Below are 22,890 nucleotides of genomic sequence, written 5' to 3'. Positions count from 1 at the left end.
AGTTGGCTGCGGGTCTCTTGGGGGGCGAAAACAAGCCTCTGTCGCCATCTTTGTTGGGGGACAGTATTCAGTGAGACGTGTGTGCAACGGCCATCTTTATATGGGGCTAGGTGCAGCACCGCGCATGTGCAATCTTCCTTTTGCCACAAAGTGAGGAAGAATGATTTTACACGCAGCCAAAACAAACCAAGAGAAATGTTTGTCACTTTTAAATTTCTGTTCTGGACGGGCTTTTACCAACTCTTTTCATAGTAGGTTGGGTGAGGAAGAGTTATACACTGGAGATAGGGTGACATAAGATGATGTTTGATAAAGTTAAAAATCACACAACGCCAGGTTACATTCCAACAGTTGGACTGTTGCCGACTATAACCTGGTGTTGTGTGATTTTTAAATTTATCCACCCCAGCCCAACACCAGCTCGTCCACCTTATGTTTGACAAAGCAAGTTTGATTGTTGTTAATTTAACTTAACCATATGCTAACGTAGTCAGTGGGCACAGGGATGACAGATGAACACAACTTAACATGAGAAATTATGATGGCAGCACAGATGAACACAACTTAACATGAGAAATTATGATGGCAGCATAGTTTTGGGTGATCTAACATTTCTGTGTGGGGATGAGGTGAATGTAAGGGACTGCAAACAGTCGGGGCAGACAGGGACAAAGCAGAGAACAAGATAGGACTGATCAACTAAACTGCATTTACTTCAATGCAAGAGCCGTAACAGGGAAGGCAGAAGAACTCAGGGCATGGTTAGGAACATGGGACTGGGATTTCATAGAAATTACAGAAATGTGGCTCAGGGATGGACAGGACTGGCAGCTTAATGTTCCAGGATACAAATGCTACAGGAAGGATAGAAAGGGGGGCAAGAAAGGAAGGGGTGTGTGGCATTTTTGATAAGGGATAGCATTACTGCTGTACTTAGGGAGGATATTCCTGGAAATTATTTGGGTTGAACTGAGAAATAAGAAAGGGATGATTGCCTTATTGGGATTGTTATTATAGACCCCCTAATAATCAATGGGAAATTGAGAAACAAATTTGTAAGGAGATTTCAGTTATCTGTAAGAATAATAGGGTGGTTATGGTAAGAGATTTTAACTTTCCAAACATAGACTGGTATTGCCATAATGTTAAAGGCTTAGATGGAGAAGAATTTGTTAAGTGTGTACAAGAACATTTTCTGGTTTAATATGTTGATGTACCTACTAGAGAAGGTGCAAAACTTGACCCACTCTTGGGAAATAAGGCAGGGCAGGTGACTGAGGTATCAGTGGGGTAGCACTTTGGGGCCAGTGCCCATAATTCTATTAGTTTTAAAATAGTGATGGAAAAGGATAGACCAGATCTAAAAGTTGAAATTCTAAATTGGAGGAAGGCTAATTTTGACAGTATTAAGCAAGAACTTTCAAAAGCTGATTGGGGGCAGATATTCGCTGGTAAAGGGATGGCTGAAAAATGGGAAGCCTTCAGAAATGAGAAATCAAACGTCCAGAGACAGTATATACCTGTAAGGGTGAAAGGAAGGACTGGCAGATGTAGGGAATGCTGGATGACTAGAGAAATTGAGATTTTGGTTAAGAAAAAGTTGTAAGCATATGTAAGGTATAGACAGGATCGATCGAGTGAATCCTTAGAAGTGTGCTGGAAATGTGTTGCTGGAAAAGCGCAGCAGGTCAGACAGCATCCAGGGAACAGGAGAATCGACGTTTCGGGCATAAGCCCTTCTTCAGGAATGGGGAAAGTTTGTCCAGCAGGCTAAGATAAAAGGTAGGGAGGAGGGACTTGGGGGAGGGGCGTCGGAAATGTGATAGGTGGAAAGAGGTCAAGGTGAGGGTGATAGGTCAGACTGGGGTGGGGGCGGAGAGGTCGGGAAGAAGATCTCAGGTTAGGAAGGCGGTGCTGAATTTGATGGATTTGACTGAGACAGGGTGGGGGGAGGGGAAATGAGGAAACTGGTGAAATCCGAGTTCATCCCTTGTGGTTGGAGGGTTCCTAGGCGGAAGATGAGGCGTTCTTCCTCCAACCGTCGTTTTGTTGTGGTCTGACGATGGAGTCGTCCAAAGACCTGCATATCCTTGGTGGAGTGGGAGGGGGAATTGAAATGTTGAGCTACAGGGTGGTTGGGTTGGTTGGTCCGGGTGTCCCAGAGGTGTTCTCTGAAACGCTCCGCAAGTAGCCGGCCTGTCTCCCCAATATAGAGGAGGCCACATCGTCCTGTCCCCCTTAGTCCAAGAACTCCCCACCTACGTTCGGGACACCACCCATGCCCTCCACCTGCTCCATGATTTTCGCTTCCCTGGTCCCCAACGCCTTATTTTCACCATGGACATCCAGTCCCTGTACACCTCCATCCCCCATCACGAAGGACTCAAAGCCCTCCGCTTCTTTCTTTCCCGCCGTACCGACCAGTACCCTTCCACTGACACCCTCCTTCGACTGACTGAACTGGTCCTCACCCTGAACAACTTCTCGGGAGAGAATCGGGCCTCTCAAAGATCAGCAAGGCAGCCTTTGTGTGGAACCATAGGAGATGGGGGAGATACTAAACAAGTATTTTGCATCAGTGTTTACTGTGGAGAAGGACATGGGAGATATGGAATGTGGGGAAATAGATGGTGACATCCTGAGAAATGTCCATATTACAGAGGAGGAGGTGCTGAATGTCTTAAAATGCATAAAACTGGATAAGATAAGATAACTGGATGAGATGTTTGTATCGTCGGTAGTCACAGTGGTGGCTGCAGCACCACTATTAAAGATGGTAAGGAAAAGCCAGCGAACGAGAAACTGGTGAGCTTGATATCGGTAGTGGGCAAGTTGTTGGAGGGAATCCTGAGGGACAGGATGCACATGTATTTGAAAAGACAAGGACTGCTTCGTGCATGGGAAATCATGTCTCAAGAATTTGATTGAGGTTTTTGAAGAAGTAACTAAGAGGATTGAGGGCAAAATCGTGGACATGATCTATAGGGACTTCAGCAAGGTGTTCAACAAGTTTCCCATGGGAGACTGGTTAGCAAGGTTAGATCTCACGGAATACAGGGAGAACTAGCTATTTGGATACAGAACTGGTCCGAAGGTAGAAGACACAGGGTGGTGGTGGAGGATTTTTTTCAGACTGGAGGCCTGTGACCAGTGGAATGCCACAAGGATGCTAGGTCCACTACTTTTTGTCACTTATATAAATGATTTGGATGTGAACATAGGAGGTATAGTTAGTAAGTTTGCAGGTGACGCCAAAATTGGAGGTGTATTGGACAGCAAAGATGGTTACCTCAGGTTACAATGGAATCTTGATCAGATGGGCCAGTGGGCTGAGGAGTGGCAGATGGAGTTTAATTTAGATAAATGTGAGGCGTGCATTTTGGAAAAGCAAATCTTAGCAGGACTTATACACTTAATGGTAAGATCCAAGGAGTTTTTGCAAAATCGACGTTTCGGACAAAAGCCCTTCATCAGGAATAAAGGCAGAGAGCCTGAAGCGTGGAGAGATAAGCTAGAGGAGGACGTTTCGGGCAAAAGCCCTTCTCCTCTAGCTTATCTCTCCACGCTTCAGGCTCTCTGCCTTTATTCCTGATGAAGGGCTTTTGCCCGAAACGTCCTCCTCTAGCTTATCTCTCCACGCTTCAGGCTCTCTGCCTTTATTCCTGATGAAGGGCTTTTGCCCGAAACGTTGATTTTGCCTGTCCTCGGATGCTGCCTGAATTGCTGTGCTCTTCCAGCACCACTGATCCAGAATCTGGTTTCCAGCATCTGCAGTCATTGTTTTTACCAAGGGAGTTTTGCTGAACAGAAACCTTGGAGTGCAGGTTCATAGCTCCTTGAAAGTAGAGTCGCAAGTAGATAGGATAGTGAAGAAAGTGTTTGGTATGCTTTCCTTTATTGGTCAGCGTATTGAGTATAGGGCTTGGGAGGTCATGTTGCGGCTGTACAGGACATTGGTTAAGCCACTGTTGGAATATTGCGTGCAATTCTGGTCTCCTTCCTATTGGAAAAATGTTGTGAAACCTGAAAGGGTTCAGAAAAGATTTACAAGGATGTTGCCAGGGTTGGAGGATTTGAGCTATAGGGAGAGACTGAATTGGCTGGGGCTGTTTTCCCTGGAGTGTCAGAGGCTGAGGGGTGACCTTTTTGAGGTTTATAAAATCATGAGGGGCAGGGATAGGATAAACAGACAAAGTATTTTCCCTGGGGTGGGGGAGTCCAGAACTAGAGGCCCTAGGTTTAGAGTGAGAGGGAAAAATATGGAAGTGACCGAAGGGGCAAAGTTTTCAGAGGGTGGTGCGTGTATGGAATGAGCTACCAGAGGAAGTGGTGGAGGCTGGTACAATTGCAGCATTTAAAAAGGAATTTGGATGGGCATATGAATAGGAAGGATTTAGAGGGATATGAGCCAAGTGCTAGCAAATGGGACTAGATTAGGTTAGGATAGCTGGTCGGCATGGACTAGTTGGACCGAAGGATCTGTTTCCGTACTGTACATCTCTATAACTTTATGCTCAGCAATGTATTGGAATCATCAAGTCTGAAGGTAGTAGTAACATGGTGAGGGTTTTAGCAGCAGACGAGGTGGGGTAAAGGCAGGTAATGTTACAGAAATCTAAATGTGTGGTATTAGTGATGGTGTGGGTATGAGACCAAGGTTGTGAACAGTGTGTTCAGTTTCAGTTCAGGAGAGGGATGGACTCTGGGCAACAGAATTTATTGTAGCAACAGAAAACGATGGTCTTCTAAATTTGTGATTCAAGGATGTTTCCACGCATTCAGTACTGAATAGTCACTGAAAATTTAGCAATAGTGGAAGAATGAAGAGAGATGGTAGTGTGGTAGAACAGGGTCTTGTCAGTGTACGTGCAGTAACTGCATGTAGTTGAGAATAGGAGGGCCGAGGATAGATCAGATTAGGGTATGCAAAAGTAAACAAGAGCAGCACAGTGCCAGGGATGCGAGTTCAATTCCAGCCTTGGACATTTTGGCTGTGTGGAGTGTGCACATTCTCCCCATGTCTGCGTGGATTTCCTCTGGGTGCTCTGGTTTCCTCCCACGGTCCAAAGGTGTGCAGGTTAGGTGGATTTGCCATGGGAGGTGCAGTGTTACAGGAACAAGGTTGGGGGAGTGAGTCTGGGTGAGGTGCTCTTCGGAGAGTTGGTGTGGACCTGTTGGGCCTAATGGCCTGTTTCCACACTGTAGGGATTCTATTAACTTTGCAGAGGAAAGGAAGGTTGAAGATGGGTCTGCAGTTTGAAAGTATGGTGGGGTCAAGGGTTTTTTTTCCAGTACATGATGACAATTGATCTAAAGGTGAGACTAAAAGCTGAAAGTGGGGTAACAGTTAATACTGAATCACAGAAATTTACAGTGTGGAAAACGGGAATACTGGTTTGTATTGAGGATATTTCTACTCATTCACACCTGGAATACAGTTATTGTCCCCTATCTAAGAAATGATATAGTGCTGTAAAGGTAGTCCAGAGAATGTTCATTTGTTTGATGCGTAGGTTAGAGAGGTTGAGTACATTTGAGCCTGTACTAATTGGAGTTTAGAAGAATGAGAGGTGACATTATTGAAACACACAAGGTTCTTAGGGGACTTGAGAGGACAAATATGGATAGGTGATGGTTACTCCTTGTGGAAGAGTTCAACACCAGTGAGCAAAATCTCAGTAAAGGGTCAGCATTTAAGACTGATTTGAGGAGAATTGACTTCTCTCCAGGGAGTAGCAAATGTTTTAAAATTCTTTACCACAGAGGTGTCTGTTGAGGCTGGATCATGGAGTACATTTAAAATACACATTTTTAATAAGTAAAGAATTTGAGGGTTATGGGGAGAAAGTAGGAAAATGTAGTTGCAGGTTATCAAATCAGCCAATAAACAGCTAAACAGACTCTGTGGGCTGAATGGCCTATTTCTGCTCCTGTGTCTTATGGTCCAGAAGGAAAGCCGTTGGCCCTTCAGGCTGTGCTTTGTGAACAACTATTTCCCTTAATGCCATTCTCCTGCCTTCTGATTAAACCTGGCTTCACCATACCATCAGGTAGCACATTGCTGACCTCAACCATTCTCAACGTGAAACACCTTTTCCTCCTATCACCTTTCTCTCTTTTTACCAATTTATGACACTAAGCTGGGTGAGCAGGTGAACTGTGACGTGGACAGTTATATGAGTGGGCAGATGGACAGTAATGAGGTGTAATATGGATGAATGAGGTTATCCACTTTGATAGCAAAACCGGGCAAGCAGATTATTATCTGAATGATAGACTGGGTAAGATTGCTTAAAGTAAGCAGGCAAGTGGTGAAGAAGGCAAATGGTATGTTGGCCTTTAGTGAGAGGTTTTGAGTACAGGAACAGGGATGTCTTACTGGAACTTTACAGGGTGTTGATGAGATTAAAGCTGGAGTAGTATGTGCAGTTTTGGTTGTCTTATCTGAGGAAGGATGTTCTGGCTAGAGGCTGTGGCACAGACTTACCACATATCCACTCCACCCTCCCCTCTGACCTATCACCATCACCTTCCCCCACCAGCCTCACCACCACACTCCTACTTATCTCTCAGCTCCCTTCCTCCACCCCCACATTCCTGATGAAGGACTTATGCCCGAAACATAGATTCCCCACCTCCTTGGATGCTGTCTGAATGGCTATACTTTTCCAGCGCCACACTTTTCAACTCTGATCTTCAGTCCTCACTTTCTCCCACAGATAGTTACTAGTCTGATTCCTGTGATTGTGGAACTGATGTACAAAGAGAGACTGGATCGGTTAGGACTACATTCACCTTGATCCCTAGATTAAAGAGATGAAAGGGTATGGGATAAAAGGAGGAACAGGGTAGTTGGATGATCAACTAGATCATATTGAATGCAAACACACTTGAAAGGCCAGACACTCCTATTTTTATGTTACTAATTACTTTAAATCTGTGTCCTTACTTTGTAAATTTCATGAGTGGGACAGTTTTCTCCCTTTTAATGTGATCAGTCATTTCATTATTTTGATTTGATTTATTAATGTCACTTGCACTTAGGAACAGTGAAAAACTTTGTTTTGTGTGCATTACAGGCTGATCATACCATACAAAATGTATTAGGGTCAGAGAACAGAGCGAGGAATACAATGTTATGGCTGCAGAGAAGGTGCACAAACAGCAAGATCAACATTAGATTTTAAGTTTGAGGGATCCATTTCAGAAGCCTGATAACAGCGAGGAAGATGATGTTCCTAAGTCTGTTGGAACGTGTTTAGGCTGTTTGTATCTTCTTCCTGACTGAAGAGTTATAACCGGGGTGAGAGGGGTCTTTGATGATGGCTGCCTTCCCAAGGCAGTAAGAGTATAGACTGAGTCAATGGATGGAAGGTTAGCTTGCATGATGGACTAGGCTGTGTTCACAACTCCCTGTAGTTTCTTATGGTCCTGGGCAGAGTAGTTGCCATAGCTTTCTCTTCTCCAAGGAAAGCAGCTCCAACACCTCCAATCTATCTTCATTACTTAAATTTATCATCACTGGAACCATTTATTCTTCTAAACCTCTTCTGCAATCTCTCCAATGTCTTCATGTGTCCAGAACTGGATGCAACACTCCATCTGAGGTCAAGCTTGTGTCTTTTTCAACAGAACCTCCTTGCTCTTGTACTCTACGCCCCTGTTAAAGTGTAGGATAACTATATTTTATTAACTGCTCTCACAATATGTTCTCCCACCTTTAATGACTTTTGTACATATATATCCATGCCTTTCTGCTCCTTCACAGCAGTACCCTTTGTTTTGTCCTCTATCCATATTCTTCCTACCAAAATATATCACCTCATACTTTGTTGCAATGAACATCATCTGCCAATTCATCAATGCCTTGTTTGGTTCTACACTACCTTCCATCAGCATTGTCCTGATAATGATAACTGTGATCTCACCAAAACAATCTGGTAAGATAGTGAAAGACATGGTCCTTTAATAAATTCATGTTGGCTGACCTCAATTAATCTACATGTGTCCTTGTGGATGTTTATTTTGTTCCTAATCAATCTTCTGGCACCACCTGAAAGTCTAAGAAAGGCTGAAAAAGTATGACCATTGCATCTGCAATTTCTGTTCTCACTTTCCTCAGTATTCTCATCTGGTCCTGGTGTCTTAGCCACTTTCAGCACACACAGCCCATCGAATAGCTCCCTCTTATCAACTATTCTAACTATCATTTCTCAGCTGGGTAGCTTCTTCCTCCTTATTAAAGATAGATATAAAAGTATGTGTTTAGGATAGTGAAGGAGGCGTTTGGTATGCTTTCCTTTATTGGTCAGAGTATAGAGTATAGGAGTTGGGAGGTCATGTTATGACTGTACAGGATATTGGTTCAGCCACTTTTGGAATATTGCATGCAGTTCTGATCTCCTTCCTATTGGAAAGATGTTGTGAAACTTGAAAGGGTTCAGAAAAGATTTACAAGCATGTTACCAGGGTTGGAGGATTTGAGCTATAGGGAGAGCTGAACAGGCTGGGGCTGTTTTCCCTGGAGTGTTGGAGGCTGAGGGGTGATCTTATAGAGGTTTACAAAATGGAGGGGCAATGATAGGATAAATAGACAAAGTCTTTTCCCTGGGGGGAGAGGGGGGGAGGGGGGGGGGGGGGGGGGGAGTCCAGAACTAGAGGGTATAGGTTGAGGGTGAGAGGGGAAAGAAATAAAAGAGACCTAAGGGGCAGCTTTTTCACGCAGAGGGTGGTGCCTGTGTGGAATGAGGAAGTGGTGGAGGCTGGTAATTGCAACATTTAAAGGGCATTTGGATGGGTATATGAATAGAAAGGGTTTGGAGGGAATTGGGTTGGGTGCTGGCAGGTGGGACTAGATTGGGTTGGGATATCTGATTGGTATGGATGGGTTGGACCAAAGGGTCTGTTTCCGTACTGTACATCTCTATGACTCTAATTCAGCCATGCCAAGTACCTCCATATATAAATCCTCCTTTTTTGGCTCCAAACCAGCCCATTCCTCGTTTCACCATTAAATCTGGAATTAAGAGTCTATTGATGAGCAGGAAACTGTTGTCAATTGTTGGAAAACCTGTGGTGTAAAATTCCAAGCAGTGGAATGTGGTGAAACGGTTAAAAATTATGTCCCAATACATGTGTGAATCTAACCGGAATGGAGGTGTTGCTTAGTCCCGTGTGAATCTTATTACACACCTCCCCGTGTGAATCTTCTTATCTGTATGTAACCAGAATGGAATGTGTTTTTTAGCCTTGCTCTGCTGTTCACATGAATGTTTATATCTGGAAAAGAGTATATCAGCTGGAAAAGTCTCCAGTTCGGTGAGTCTGCTCCGGGGTTACGTTTAACCGCCGAGCGTGGGTTGTTGGCAACCGCTCTACGAGAACTGACGGCTCCCAGTTCCGGTAACATGTAGAGTGAGTATAAGCCAGACCCGTTGTGGCGACGCTGCGGGGAATAAAATGCCCATATTCTAGCAGACTCGCCTCTTGGTCGTTTGTTCTGTGTCAGACTACTCTCCTACGAACCTGACCTTGAGAATTTTTTAAAACAAAACCCCAGGGAAGGAAACTGCCATCCTTACTTGATCTGGCCGACATGTGATTTCAAACCCACAACAATGTAGTTGACTGGGCAATTAGGGATGGGCACGAAATGCTGGCCTAGCCACCAATGACCTCATCCTGGAATGAATTTCCTTAAAATGTCCTGTGTCTGTAGAAATTCTTTTATGTTATTCACTCTCTTCATACTCCTTCTTGGTGCCTCTTATGTCAGGCCACATCTCTGAACATTGAAAACCAGGCTGAAAATACAATCATATTTTTGACCTGATATCCATCGTAAGCATGGTTTCCTTTTGTTGTCATAATTTCTTCCTTTTATATTTCATCCAGGGAACGCTAGAGTTGTTTGCCATACTTTTCCCTCTGAAGGAAATATACCTTGACTATGAGAAAGTGAGGTCTGCAGATGCTGGAGATCAGAGCTGAAAAATGTGTTGCTGGAAAAGCGTAGCAGGTCAGGCAGCATCAAAGGAGCAGGAGAATCGACGTTTTGGGCATAAGCTCTCGTCAGTGTGAGCACATTTATGCCACATCAGTTCACAGGAGCTTTTATAACACTTTCCAGAGTCAGCAGTTGAGATGAACAAGTAAATCCTTTTCCACACTGACAGCAGGTGAATGGTCTCTCACCCATGATGGGTCAACAGATGGGATAACTGAGTGAATCCCTTCCCACACTGAGCAGATGGATGGCCTGTCTCCAATGTGAGTGTATCGATGGGTTTCCAGCTCAGATGGGTAACTGAATTCATCCTCACAGTGCCCACATTTCCAGTTTCTTCCCTGTGTGACTCCACCTGTAAACTGTGATGTTTCCTTCCATGCTTAAAATCCAGTTTTATTCAGGCCCTGATAACTGATTCCCAACTGCAAATTCTCCTTTTCTAATATTCTGTAAAATTGATTTAAAACAGACAAAATGAATGAGCGAACTCACAGAAACACAAAGGCAGGTTGTGAAATGGAGCTGAATAAATCTGGTAATTTGTGGAGCTGTCACAAAGGAAACATTGATTGTGAAAGTGCTAAATCGATTTTAAAAAAAATCTAACTCGTCTTTCAGTGAAGTGAACTTACCACCCAATTTGGATCTACATAAGAGTATGGTGGCATAAACAGAGAGAGAGAGAGAGAGAGAAGTGGGAAAGACATGAAGGAGAGGGATTTTTTAGATGTACGACTCTGACAAAAAATTTTCATCCTCTCCCAAATCCTCAACCCCCACGACATTAGAAGGATTAGATAACCGCATCTATGAAGACCATTCCTTTAAGTCTCCCAACAAGTCATAGACTGTTCTGACTTGTCTCCCATCCAGTATTGGACATTTCCTTCATCTCCAATACTAGAAATTTACTTCATTTAAATATTGGGTAAACTGAAGCAATCTACTTCACACCCCACTACAGACTCCGATTCCCCACGACCAACTCCATCCACCCTTGTCTGAAATTGAACCAGAGTGCACAGCATTTCAACTTGAGTTCAGGTACCTAATTTTTTGAAGTTTATGTCACAGGTAGACAGGGTAGTTAAGAAGGCATTTAGCATGCTTACCTTCATTGCTCAGACCTTTGAATATAGGTATTGGGATGTTATATTGAGGTTGTACAGGACATTGGTGAGACCTCTTTTGGAATACTGTATCTAGTTCTGGTCTCCCTGTTATAGGAAGGATATTATTAACCAGGAGAGAGTTCAGAAGAGATTTGCCAGTGTATTGCTGGAAATAGAGGGTTTTAATTATAAGGAAGGCTGGATTGGCTGGGACTTTTTCACTGGAGCGTGGGAGGTTGAGGGATGACCCTATAGAGGTTTATAAAATCATGAGGGGTATTAAAAATGTGAATGACAGGTGTCTTTTCCCTAGGATGGGGGATTTCAATAGGGGGCATATTTTTAAGGTGAGAGGAGAAAGAATTTTTCTAAAATAATTGCCTCCATGTCTTTTTTGCAGAGTGGATAGTGTGTGGAATGAACTGCCAGAGGAAGTGGTGGATGCAGGTACAGTTATAACATTTAAAACATCTGCAATAGGTATATGAATAGGAAATATTTGGAGGGACATGGGCCAAACACTGGCAGGTGAAACTAGTTCAGTTTGGGATTATGGTCTGCACGGACTGGTTGGACGGAACCAGTGCTGTATGACTCTATAAGCTTTAACCACATATTCCAGTCATCGCCAAGACCACCTTTTCCACCTCCAGTACTATTGCAAAGTGTTCCCTAGTCTCAGTTCATCTTCTGCTGAAACTCTTGTCATCTCTCAACATAAACAATCCTGACACACTCATGGTTGGTTTTGCACAATCAACCACCCTGTCATTTTGAAGATCATGTAAAACTCTGCTGCGGAATGGGCCTGGGTTGGTTGCTCTTCGGAGGGTCGGTGTGGACTTGTTGGGCTGAAGGGCCTGTTTCTACACTGTAAGTAATCTAATCTACTATAGTGGTGTCATCAACAAATTTGAAAATGTGTTGCTGGAAAAGCGCAGCAGGTCAGGCAGCATCCAGGGAACAGGAGAATCGATGTTTCGGGCATAAGCCCTCATCAACAAATTTGTCAGTGGAGTTTGAGCTGAATTTGACCAAACAGTCATAAGTGTATAAATATGTACAGTAAGGTGCTGAGTATGCAGCCTTGAGGGGCACTGGTGTTGAGGATTATCGTGGAGGAGGTCTTGTTCCTTATCCTAACTGATTGTGGTCTGCGGGTCAGCAAGTCAAGGATCCAGCTACAGCATGGGGAACAGAGTTCCAGGTCTCAGAGTTTGGAGATGAGTTTGTTTGGAATTATGGTGCTAAAGTCAATAAATAGGAATCTGATGTAGGTGTCCTTGTTATCCAGATGTTCCAGAGATGAGTGTAGGGTCAGGGTGATGGCGTCTGCCATGGATCTATTGTGGTGGTAGACGATTTGTAATGGACCAAGGCAATCTGGGAGACTGCAATTGATGCCATTACTAACCTCTCGAAGCACTTCATAAAGATGGCTGTCAGAGCCACCGGGCAGTACTCATTAAGGCACATTGCCTGATTTCTCTTTGGCATGGGGACGATCATGGTCTTCTTGAATCGGGTGGAACCTCATATCGGAGTAGGGAGAGATTAAAGATGTCTGTGAATACTCCCACCAGTTGGTCCGCGCAGGATCTGAGTGCATGACTGGGGACATCGAGGCCAATTGCTTCCCAAGGGTTCACTCTCAAAAAGGCCAATCTGAAATCTGCGGTGGTGACTGTGGGTACAAGTGCACTCGAGGCTGTCAGGGCAGGTGACATCATTTCAATCACCTTCTGTTCAAAATGAGCATTGAATGCATTGAACTCATTGGGGAGGGAAGCACTATTGTCAGCGATTCCACTCAACCCCCCTTTGTAGCCCATTATATCATTAAACCTTGCCACAGTCTGCGACTCCAGTTTAATCTGGTATTGTTTCTTGGCATTCCTGGTGGCTTTGCAAAGATCGTACCTAGATTTTCTGTAAAGGTCAGGGTCACCCGACTTGAATGCCTGAGCCCTAGACTTCAGTGGTTTCCAGTTGGGAACACCGGGATGAATTTGTTTGCAACACGCAGACCTTACTGATGAAGTATCTGACGGTAGTGGCGTACTCATTTAGATTGGCGGCTGAGTTCTTGATTGTAGACCAGTCCATGGACTCCAAGCAGTCACTGAGGAGCTCATCTGTTACCTCAGACCAGTACTGTGTGAACGTCCCTGGGACAGCAGCGCAGATTTACCCTAATTACACCTCATTCTCCTATACCGCGCATTTCATCAATGCGATTTGGCTGTAAGGTAGATTGGGGAACGACTTTTTAAAATATTAATTCCCATTGGCTATTATGCAATTCCACCCCTGATTACCTTAAGTCCACTCTGTGTTTACTTCACGTCAAGCAAAAGAGGTTGGATGATGAGGCAATTTTTTTTTTTTTACCTTTTATTGTTGATATTTTTAAGGATGTTTTTAGGAACGTTTAAAAATGCTATTGACAGAAGGTCTTTGATAAGGTGCTGCACAGGCGGCACATAGTGCCCATAGTGTTAGAGACAAGGTACTAGCATGGTTAGAAGATTGGCTGTCTGGCAGAAGGCAGAGAGTGGGGATAAAAGGGTTCTTCTTAGAATGGAAGCCAGTGACTTGTGATGTCCCACAAGGGTCAGTATTGGAACCATAACTTTGCACTTTATACATTTAATGATCTGGCTGAAGGAACTGAGGGCATTCTGGTTAGGTTTGCGGATGATACAAAGATAGGTGGAGGGGCAGGCAGTATTGAGGAGGTAGGAAGGCTGCTGAAAGATTTCGACAGGTTAGGAGAGTGGGCAAAGGAGTGGCAGATGAAATACAACATGGGAAAGTGTGAGGGCATTCACTTTGGTAGGGAGAATAGAGGCATGAACTATTTTTGAAATGGGGAGAAAATTCAGAAATCTGAAGTGCAAAGAGACTTTGGAGTCCCAGTCCAGGTTTCTGTTCCGGTAAACTTGCAGGTTGAGTTGGTGGTTTGGAAGGCAAATACAATGTTGTCATTCATCTTAAGAGGACTAGAACATAAAAGCAACGATGTACTTCTAAGGCTTTATAAAGCTCTGGTCAGACCATAATTACAGTACTGTAAGCAAGTTTGGGCCCAATAGCTGAGGAAATATGTTTTGGCCGTGGATCGGGTCCAGAGGAGGTTCACTGGAATGATCCCTGGAATGAAAGGCTTAACATATGAGGACTCTGGGATTATACTCAATGGAGTTTAGAAGATTGAAGTGAGGGATCTGATTGAAACTTACAGAATACTGAATGACCTGGACAGAGTGGACATTGGGAAGATGTTTCCATTGGTAGGAGAGATGGGGGCTTGAGGGCACAGCCTTAAGAGTAAAGGGAAGACCTTTCAGAATGGAGATAAGGAGAAACGTTTTTTGCCAGAGAGTGGTGAATCTGTGGAATTCATTGCCACAGAAGGCTGTGGAGGCCAGATCATTGAGTATATTTAAAACAGAGACAGAGGTTTTTCATCTTCCTGCTTTCTCCCTGTAACCTTTGATCCCTTAGCAATCAAGAACCTATCAGCCATGATTGAACACCGGAGCAGACTTGATTGGCTGAATGGCCTAATTTCTGCTCCTATGTCTTATGGACATCATTGGGATGTCAGTAAGGACTGCTTGCATGCATTCTGGCACAGGCCTCTCCCAGATTTTCTTCATGATTTTAAAGGCGTTAATTGCTGGAAGCTGCTCGGACAGTTCAAAGAACATTGTGTCGCTCTTGCAAAGCAAGTTGGATTTGAAGAAACTGAGACTGATCTCCAACAACTTTGTTGCTGCAAGAGAAATTGAAGCTCGAGATGGAGACAGTGAAGTCCAGGATGCAGCGCCACGAGAACTTTCCACTTCCCTTTTGTTTCTGAGGGAAGTTGAGAAGCTGTTACAGCTCTTCTTAGAAGGCAATGACTACAATGCAGAATGCAGTAGGATAGCAGTTCATGGCATAAAATCTTGTCTGGCACCCTATGAACAGCTCCTTCACAATAGAAGACACATGACAAAACAGCAAAAACTAGATGCCTTTTTTAAGCCAACCTCCAAGAAACAGTCTGAGGACAGTGAACCACAGCCATCCACTTCTGGACTAAATATTTTCTTTTGTCGTAACCCTGTACCTGAAAGTAATGATGATGCTGCTGATTACTCTCTGCCCCTCTCTTAATACAGTACTGTAACTCAGCAATCTCTGAAATCCCTTTGTGCTAGATTTATTGTATTATTTCATTAAAATATGATTTTAATATTTACTTAGACTGTGCTATCATTTGTGTTAGACTAACTACTACTTTTTGATTCAATTTTTACTTACACTTTCGGTGGTTCACTCTAACTCTGATTTTCCCAATGTTAGGTTCCCTGCTTGATGCAACTGCAATACGCCAACTATTGTGAACAGCCACCATTTATTTCAGCACGTACAAGTTTTTGGAAGATCACTTAACACTCTCCGTGATGTTTGTGGAGTGTGTCAAGCGAGGCTCTCTGAACAAGGGAACTGTCCTCCCATTATACAGGGTTTTACATCACAGTCAGTGATGCACACAAGACACAACCCCCTGCCCCTCCCCCATAGTCAAATGTCACCCAAAAACAATGTGTGGTTGTTATTCTTTAAAACAGTGAGAGATTAGGTTATTCCTTAAACTACAACATTTACAGAGTATGATTAGATTGTCACATCCTGCCTGCAAGACAGAACCCCCCCCCCACCCCCAGGACATCCACTTTTTTACATGTTAGCCAAACATATTAACCCTTTAACATCTCACCATATATCCCGTTATTTCTATTGCGTGATTCTCTGTAACACAATGTCGCACGAGATTGCATCTGCCGCGTTATAGTAGAACAGACCATATACCTAGATCTTGGGGTTACGTTATGAGCAGAGGCTGCACAATTCAGTCTTAGGTTTACTATGCCAGGTCATTCAGCCTATTGCTTTCATTCCAGCTCACTAGAGAGCCACGCTATCTGTCTCATTTCCCTGCTCTCTCCACAAAGCTCTGCAATTTTATTTCCCTCAAGTGCCTGCCAAATTTCCTTTCTAAATCATTGAACTCTCCACTTCTGGTACCCACAATATTCTGAGTGTTACCACGCATGTGCTAAAACAAAAGAGTTCTTGCTCAAACCTTAAATGTTTCTCCCCCAGTCCTTGAATCATCACCTAATGGTAACTACTTTTCTCATCCTATTTGATCTAAACCTCTCAAAATCACCTTTATCTTTACTAAATCTCCCCATAATCACTTTGCTTCAGAGAGAACAAACTAAACATGTTCCTGCATTTCCATTTCCTGGTTCCATTCTGATAATTCTCGGCTTCCGCACAAGGACCTTCATTCAAAACGTAAAAATTAGGAGCAGCAGTAATGAATAAATAAACACAAGGTATTGCATTTTGGTAAAACAAACAAGGGCAGAAATTATACAATTCAAAGTAGGCTCTTGGGTAGTCATAGACTGTCCAGCATGGAAACAGACTCTTTCGTTCAACTTATCCAGGCCACCCAGATATCTTGAATTAATCTAATACCATCTGCCAGAATTTGGCCCATATCCCTCTTAACCCTTCCTATTCATATACCCACCAAGATGCCTTTTAAATGTTGTAAATGTACCAATCTCCTCCACTTCCTCTGGCAGCTCATTCCATACACGCATCACCCTCTGCGTGAAAAGGTTGCCCCTTAGGTTGCTATTTATATCTTTCACCCTTTCACCTCTCACCCTTAACATATGCCCTATAGGTTTGGACTCCCCTACCCTCGAGAAAAGACTTTGGCTATTCACCCTATCCATGCCCCTGACTTCATAAACTTCTATAAGGTCATCCCTCAGCTTCCTACACTCCAGGGAAAATAGCCCCAGCCTATTCAGCCTCCTCCTATAGTTTAAATCCTCCAACCCTGGCAACATCCTCGTAAGTCTTTTCTGAATCCTTTCAAGTTTCACAATATCCTTCCTGTGACAGGGAGACCAGAATTGAATACAGTGTTCCAAAAGTGGCCTAAGCAATGTCCTGTACAACGAAAACATGACCTCTGAACTCCTAAACCCAATGCACTGATCAATAAAGGCAAGCAAACTAAACGCCTTCTTCGCTATCCTGTTTACCTGCGACTCCACTTTTAGGGAACTGTGAACCTGCAATCCAAGGTCTCAATGATCAGCAACACACCCCAGGACCTCCCCATTAAGTGCCTTGATTTGCCTTCCCAAAATGTAGTACCTCACATTTATTTAAACTCCATCTGCTACTCTTCGGCCCATCTGATCAAGGTCCTGCTGCACTCTGGGTCCAAGTACAGAATTCTTTGAAGTTTGCGTCACATATAGACAGGGTGGTTATGAAGGTATTTAAACATCTGAGCAACAAATGCAAGGATGCTAAGTATAGGAGTTGAGACGATACCTTGAGGTTGTATGGGACATTGGTGAAGCCTCATTTGGAGTACTGTGTCCAGTTCTGGTTGCCTTGCTATTGGAAGGATATTGTGAAGCTGGAGAGGTTCAGAAGAAATTAACCAGAATGTTGCTGGGAATGGAGAGTTTGCGTTATAAGGAGAGGCAGGACCTTTTTCACTGGGAGCATAGGAGACTCAAGGCTGCCTGAGAGCAAAGGAAACTGCGTCCTAAAAGGAGACCACTTATTTTAAAATTATGAAGGTTTCTAAAGACTCTTTCCCCCCCCCCCAAAATATATATACACACACACACACGCAATTGGAAATGTTTCCTCCTCATCCACCCTGTCAAATCTACTCAGGATCTTACGATAAAGTCACCTCATTCTTGAAACTCTGCTGTATATTGGTATAACTTGTACAAAACTTTCTCAGGAGGTACCCCCTCAACTTTGAAATCAACTGAGTGAATCTTCTGTGAACTGCTTCTAAAACTATAATATCCTTTTTGAATAAGAAGTCCGGTGCTGTATTATACTCCAGCTGTGGTCTTACCAGGACTCTCCACAACTGCAGCAAAACATCCCTACTGTTAAACACAACAACATTCCGAATCAGTTTGTGTGGCTGCAGGGGTCAGACTTCCTTCCCTAAAGGAAATGGGGGAGCAAGATTAGTTGATGACAGTTAATTAGTCTTCTATGTGACTAGCTCTCTGTTCCAAATATTTTTAGATAACTTGCTGTGGTGGGAGTTGACCAAGACCAGCCCAATGGCAATACCATGACATCAGTGCCTTTCTTTCATACTCTGATTTATCCTTTTTTCCTTGAGTAGCTTTGCTGTTTCCAACAATCTATGCAATCTTCTGACCTACCATATGTTTCCTACTTTTGTTTCAGTATCTCTGGAGGCTTCAAATGCAATATATTTTGCAAATTGCGTTCCCAATCTGCTGGATAAGCACTTGAATAACAGATATTGGGGGGGGGATAGGGGCCAAGCGCTGGAAGGTGAGATAGTTCAGTTTGGGATTATGGTCAGCATAGGCTGGTTGGACCGAAGGGTCTGGTTCCATTCTGTATGATTCTACATGGGGTAAAGGCAGTATCATAGAGTTTGGTCACAGATCCCTGATGTCATTTCATGTTGAAACTAGCTTGAGGAGCTAAATTTGCAGAAATGTGCAGCACAGAGGGAGATCATTTGATCCTTTTGGCTTTTGCTGTCTCTTTGAAAGATCAACTTTGTATAGTCACGCACACCCAGCTGCTGGTTGTAATACAGCAAGTGCCGCAGGCTCAGAAATCTGTCAACTCCATTCCAAAATTCCTTTGAGTCAACTTTCATCATCTTTTTTAAGTTGCATATTCCAGATCCTATCAATTTTCAATTGGTGCAGAAACTGCGAAACTCCACGCTGGAAGGTTGTAAAACACTGAACTGGAAGATGGGTTGCTGTCCTCCAAGCTCCCATTGAGCTTCACTGGAACAGTGCAAGAGACCGAGGTCAGAGTGAGAGTGAGGTGGAGGACAAATATCGCAAGTGACTGGAAGCTTAGGAGGCAGCTTGCAGTCTGACTGGAGGTTGTACCATAAAAATTTTTTGCTGTTCTTAATATAGAGGAGACCACAGGATCTAAACAGCAAAACATACCTGAGTTAATCTCTGAAAATCTTAGAAACAGGATCCCAGAAAGTCTTTTGTAAGGGGTACAAAATCAAGCAAACTGAGTGCCCGAATATTAAACTCTATTCCAGTTACAGGGTGTGTTTTTTATATCAGCAGAAATAAACCCCAACTGTCAAGATTGGAAGTGGCTCAGTCCTGGATGTCTTTAACAGCAGAGTCCAAGCCGAGCAGACATTGGTGAGCTCTCTGCTTTTTCAGCAGATCAGACGATGGATCAAATCCCTTCTCAGATGCATGGTGCATGTGAACACTCTCTCTTCAGTGTGAACCCACTTATGTTTCTCGTGTAAGTGATGTTTTTATCTGTGCACCAGTAGCTCTTGACCTTCTGACCGGTGCGAGTTTGGGAGATTAGAACCATACAGCATGGAAACTGACCCTTAGGTCCAACCAATTCATGTCAAACATAATTCCAAACTAAACTATACCCAACTCCTCAGTTTGGCCCATATGCCTCCAAACCTTTCCAATTCATGAACTTACCTAAGTGTCTTTTAACATTGTAACTGTGTCCACATCCACCACTCCCACACACGAGCTATCCTCTGTGGAAAAAAAAAACAAAAATTGCTCATGCCTTTTTTTAAATCTTTCTCTTTTCACCTTAAAAATGGGCCCTCTACACTTCACATCCCCCATCCTAGGGAAAGGACACCCACCACTAACCTTATCTGTACCCCTCATGATTTTATAAACCTCTATAAAGGTCACCTTTCAACCTCCAACGCTCCAGTGAAAAATGTCTCTGCCTATCCAGCCTTTCTTTACAACTCAAACCTTCCACACACGACAACATCTGATGAATCTTTTCTGAACCCTCTCCAGCTTATTAATATCCTTCCTTTAATTGGGCACTAGAACTGAACACAGTATTCCAGAAGAGGCTTCACCAATGTCCTGTACAACCTCACCATGACTTCCCAACTCCTATATTTGAGAAACTGAACAATGGAGGCAAGTGTGTGAAATGTCATTTTAACCACTTTATCTATTCGTGAGGCAAACTTCAAAGAATTACGTACCTGAACCCGTAGGTCCCTCTGTTCTACAATGCTACCCAAGGCCCTACCATTAGGTGCATGGCGCATGTGAACAGTCTCTCTCCGGTGTGAACCCACTTATATTTCTTGTATAAAGTGATGTTTTTTTCTGTGCACCAGCTGCTTTTGCCCAAATGGCCAATGTGGGTTGTGGGTTGTGGGTTTGGGAGATTCTGTCAAAGATCTAGTTGAGCTGGTGAAGTCCATTTCCTTTTTCTGTTCATCCATCGTATTCGTCTCCATGGATACCAGCATGTTCCCTCGCTGAAGGATGTTACCAATCCAGTCGATTTTTGTTGATAATCCAGCAGCCTTTATGCTCACTGTTTCCTGTTCTAAATTCATTTTCCAGAGAATTTGAAAGGGAGGGTTTACAAATGGAAAGCTCAAACCAAACATCAGCTCAAGACCTGACAGGTGAGCTCAGTTCATCAGATGAATATCGTCAGCCTTTGAACATGGAAGGAGAAAGTAGCATTGACAGTGAAAAGAAACTGTACGCATGCTCTGTATGTGGACGAGGCTTCAACCAGTCATCTGACCTGTCCAAACACCAGTGTGGTCACAACAGGGAAAAACCATGGAAATGTGGGGACTGTGGGAAGGGATTCAATTGCCCATCTGACCTGGAAACTCACTGGCGCAGTCACACTGGGGAGAGACCATTCACCTGCCCCGACTGCGGGAAGGGGTTCACTCAATCATCTGACCTGCTGAGACACCAGCGAGTTCACACTGGGAAGAGGCCGTTCACCTGCACAGACTGTGGGAAGGGATTCTCTCAATCGTCTCACCTTCTGACACATCAGCGAATTCACACCGGAGAGAGACCATTCACTTGCCCCGAGTGTGGGCAGGGATTTACTCAGCTATCGACCCTGCTGAGACACCAGCGAATTCACACTGGGGAGAGGCCGTTCACCTGCCCCAAGTGTGGGAAGGGATTCACTGAGTCGTCCCATCTGTTGACACACCAGCGAGTTCACACTGGGGAGAGACCGTTCACCTGCACAGAGTGTGGTAAGGGTTTCATTCGGTCGTCGACCCTGCTGATACACCAGCGAGTTCACAATGGGGAGAGACCATTCACCTGCTCCAAGTGTGGGAAGGGATTCACAACCTCCTCCACCCTCCTGAATCACCAGCGCATTCACACCGGGGAGAGGCCGTTCACCTGCTCCCAGTGCGGGAAGGGCTTCAGTCAGTTATCCAATCTACTGGCCCACCAGCGGGTTCACACCGGGGAGAGGCCATTCTCATGCTCTGAGTGCGGCAAGGGATTCACCACCTCTTCCACGTTGCTAAATCACCAGCGCGTTCACACAGGGGAGAGGCCATTCACCTGCCCTGATTGTGGGAAGGGATTCAGTCAGTCATCCAACCTGCTGACACACCAGCGAGTTCACACTGGGGAACGGCCATTCATCTGCATCAAGTGTGGGAAGAGATTTGCTCGTTCATCCAACTTGCTGACACACCAGCGAATTCACGAGGAACCACAGTGATTGAAGTTTGCTCTTAATCACATCCAGGCCTGAACTATGTTCAGTGGGCTCTAATTCTCCTGAGGCAAATAAACTCAACCCAATCTGGGTGGTAATACTGTGTAAATTAAATAAATAACCTTTATCTTACGCACAAAAAGTATATAGTTTTCTTAATTTCTCTAATGCAATTTTGTTACGACACCAGTAAACCCTTCTGCTTAATTTAAAACCAGCAGCACAGAAAAGATTTATCCCATGCAGTAATCTGTAAAAATCGAGTGGCCAAAAACTATTAAAAGTAAAAATTAATAATTTTATTTCTTAAAGTATAACAGAGAATAATTAACATTATTTACAATTTCTTTCTCTAACCTGTTACCCTCCCTTCTATTCTAGTCTGATAAAACTCCCAATTAAGATTTACAAAACAACACTTCTTATCTCAAAACCAGGCAGCTGTAAGCTCTTGTCTTCAGAACTTACTGTGTCTTTTCTTCTTATTTGGAATTTCTGCATCACAGGTTACTGATCGAAAAGGTACTTTTAAGAGAGACCTGTTTTCAAGCAATCTGTTTACATGCTGGGCCATGGCAGTTCTCCTCCAAAATCTTCAATTTTCCCCAGTGTTATACTCCAGAACATCAAATTGTATCATTGACAATCTTATAAGCCAATATACTCAATTCAAACTTGATTGGAGTTTGTTATGTTTTGGGTTTAATTTAAATTGATTGGCCAAATTCAAATTTGTTTTTGTCTCCAAGCAACAAACTCATCAAGTTGTTAGACCCAGTGTTACATTGTTACCACTTTTGAGTACACTTGATGCTGGGTCTGGCAGTTTTGTTACTTTTAACTCTCTTAAATGTATACCCACATCTTCATAAAACCTCCCCACTTAAGAAAAAAAATGAACCATCATAATGAAATGATGGCTTTTTTTTAAACTTTTTAAACACATTACCCTAACATACCGAAAACTTTCATATAATTTCACCTTAACTTCTTCCCATATACCTATATAAACATAAAACATTAAATAAAAAAAACTTATCTAAATTCTATCAGTTAAATCCACGATAATGCATCTGCGATTACATTCTTCTGACCCACAATATGTATGATTTTAAAATTAAA

At 43.5% G+C, this 22,890-nt stretch overlaps 1 protein-coding gene across 2 annotated transcripts in view; it reads left to right on the top strand.

The window, feature by feature from the left end:
• The first annotated feature begins 11,535 nt into the window (after positions 1-11,535).
• Positions 11,536-22,890, top strand: part of LOC122543903 (uncharacterized) — a 74,125-nt gene continuing 62,770 nt past the window's right edge. Inside the window, exons 1-3 of one of the 2 annotated variants that reach the window (XM_087983620.1) lie at positions 11,536-11,568; positions 19,323-19,512; positions 20,619-21,900. In XM_087983620.1, coding sequence (XP_087839746.1) covers positions 19,436-19,512; positions 20,619-21,771 — 1,230 coding nt within the window. In that variant the 5' untranslated portion in view covers positions 11,536-11,568; positions 19,323-19,435 and the 3' untranslated portion in view covers positions 21,772-21,900. Of the gene's footprint in view, positions 11,569-19,322; positions 19,513-20,618; positions 21,901-22,890 lie in introns of those variants that run through there. The other variant, XM_087983622.1, reaches the window with a different exon arrangement.

The sequence above is a fragment of the Chiloscyllium plagiosum genome, unplaced genomic scaffold (genome assembly GCF_037043375.1).
Source record: "Chiloscyllium plagiosum isolate Xiang-an unplaced genomic scaffold, Cpla_swu_hap1 HiC_scaffold_46, whole genome shotgun sequence".
Taxonomy (NCBI): Eukaryota; Metazoa; Chordata; class Chondrichthyes; order Orectolobiformes; family Hemiscylliidae; genus Chiloscyllium; species Chiloscyllium plagiosum.
Note: the sequence above shows the minus strand (reverse complement) of the source record. Positions and strands in the feature narration are given on the sequence as shown.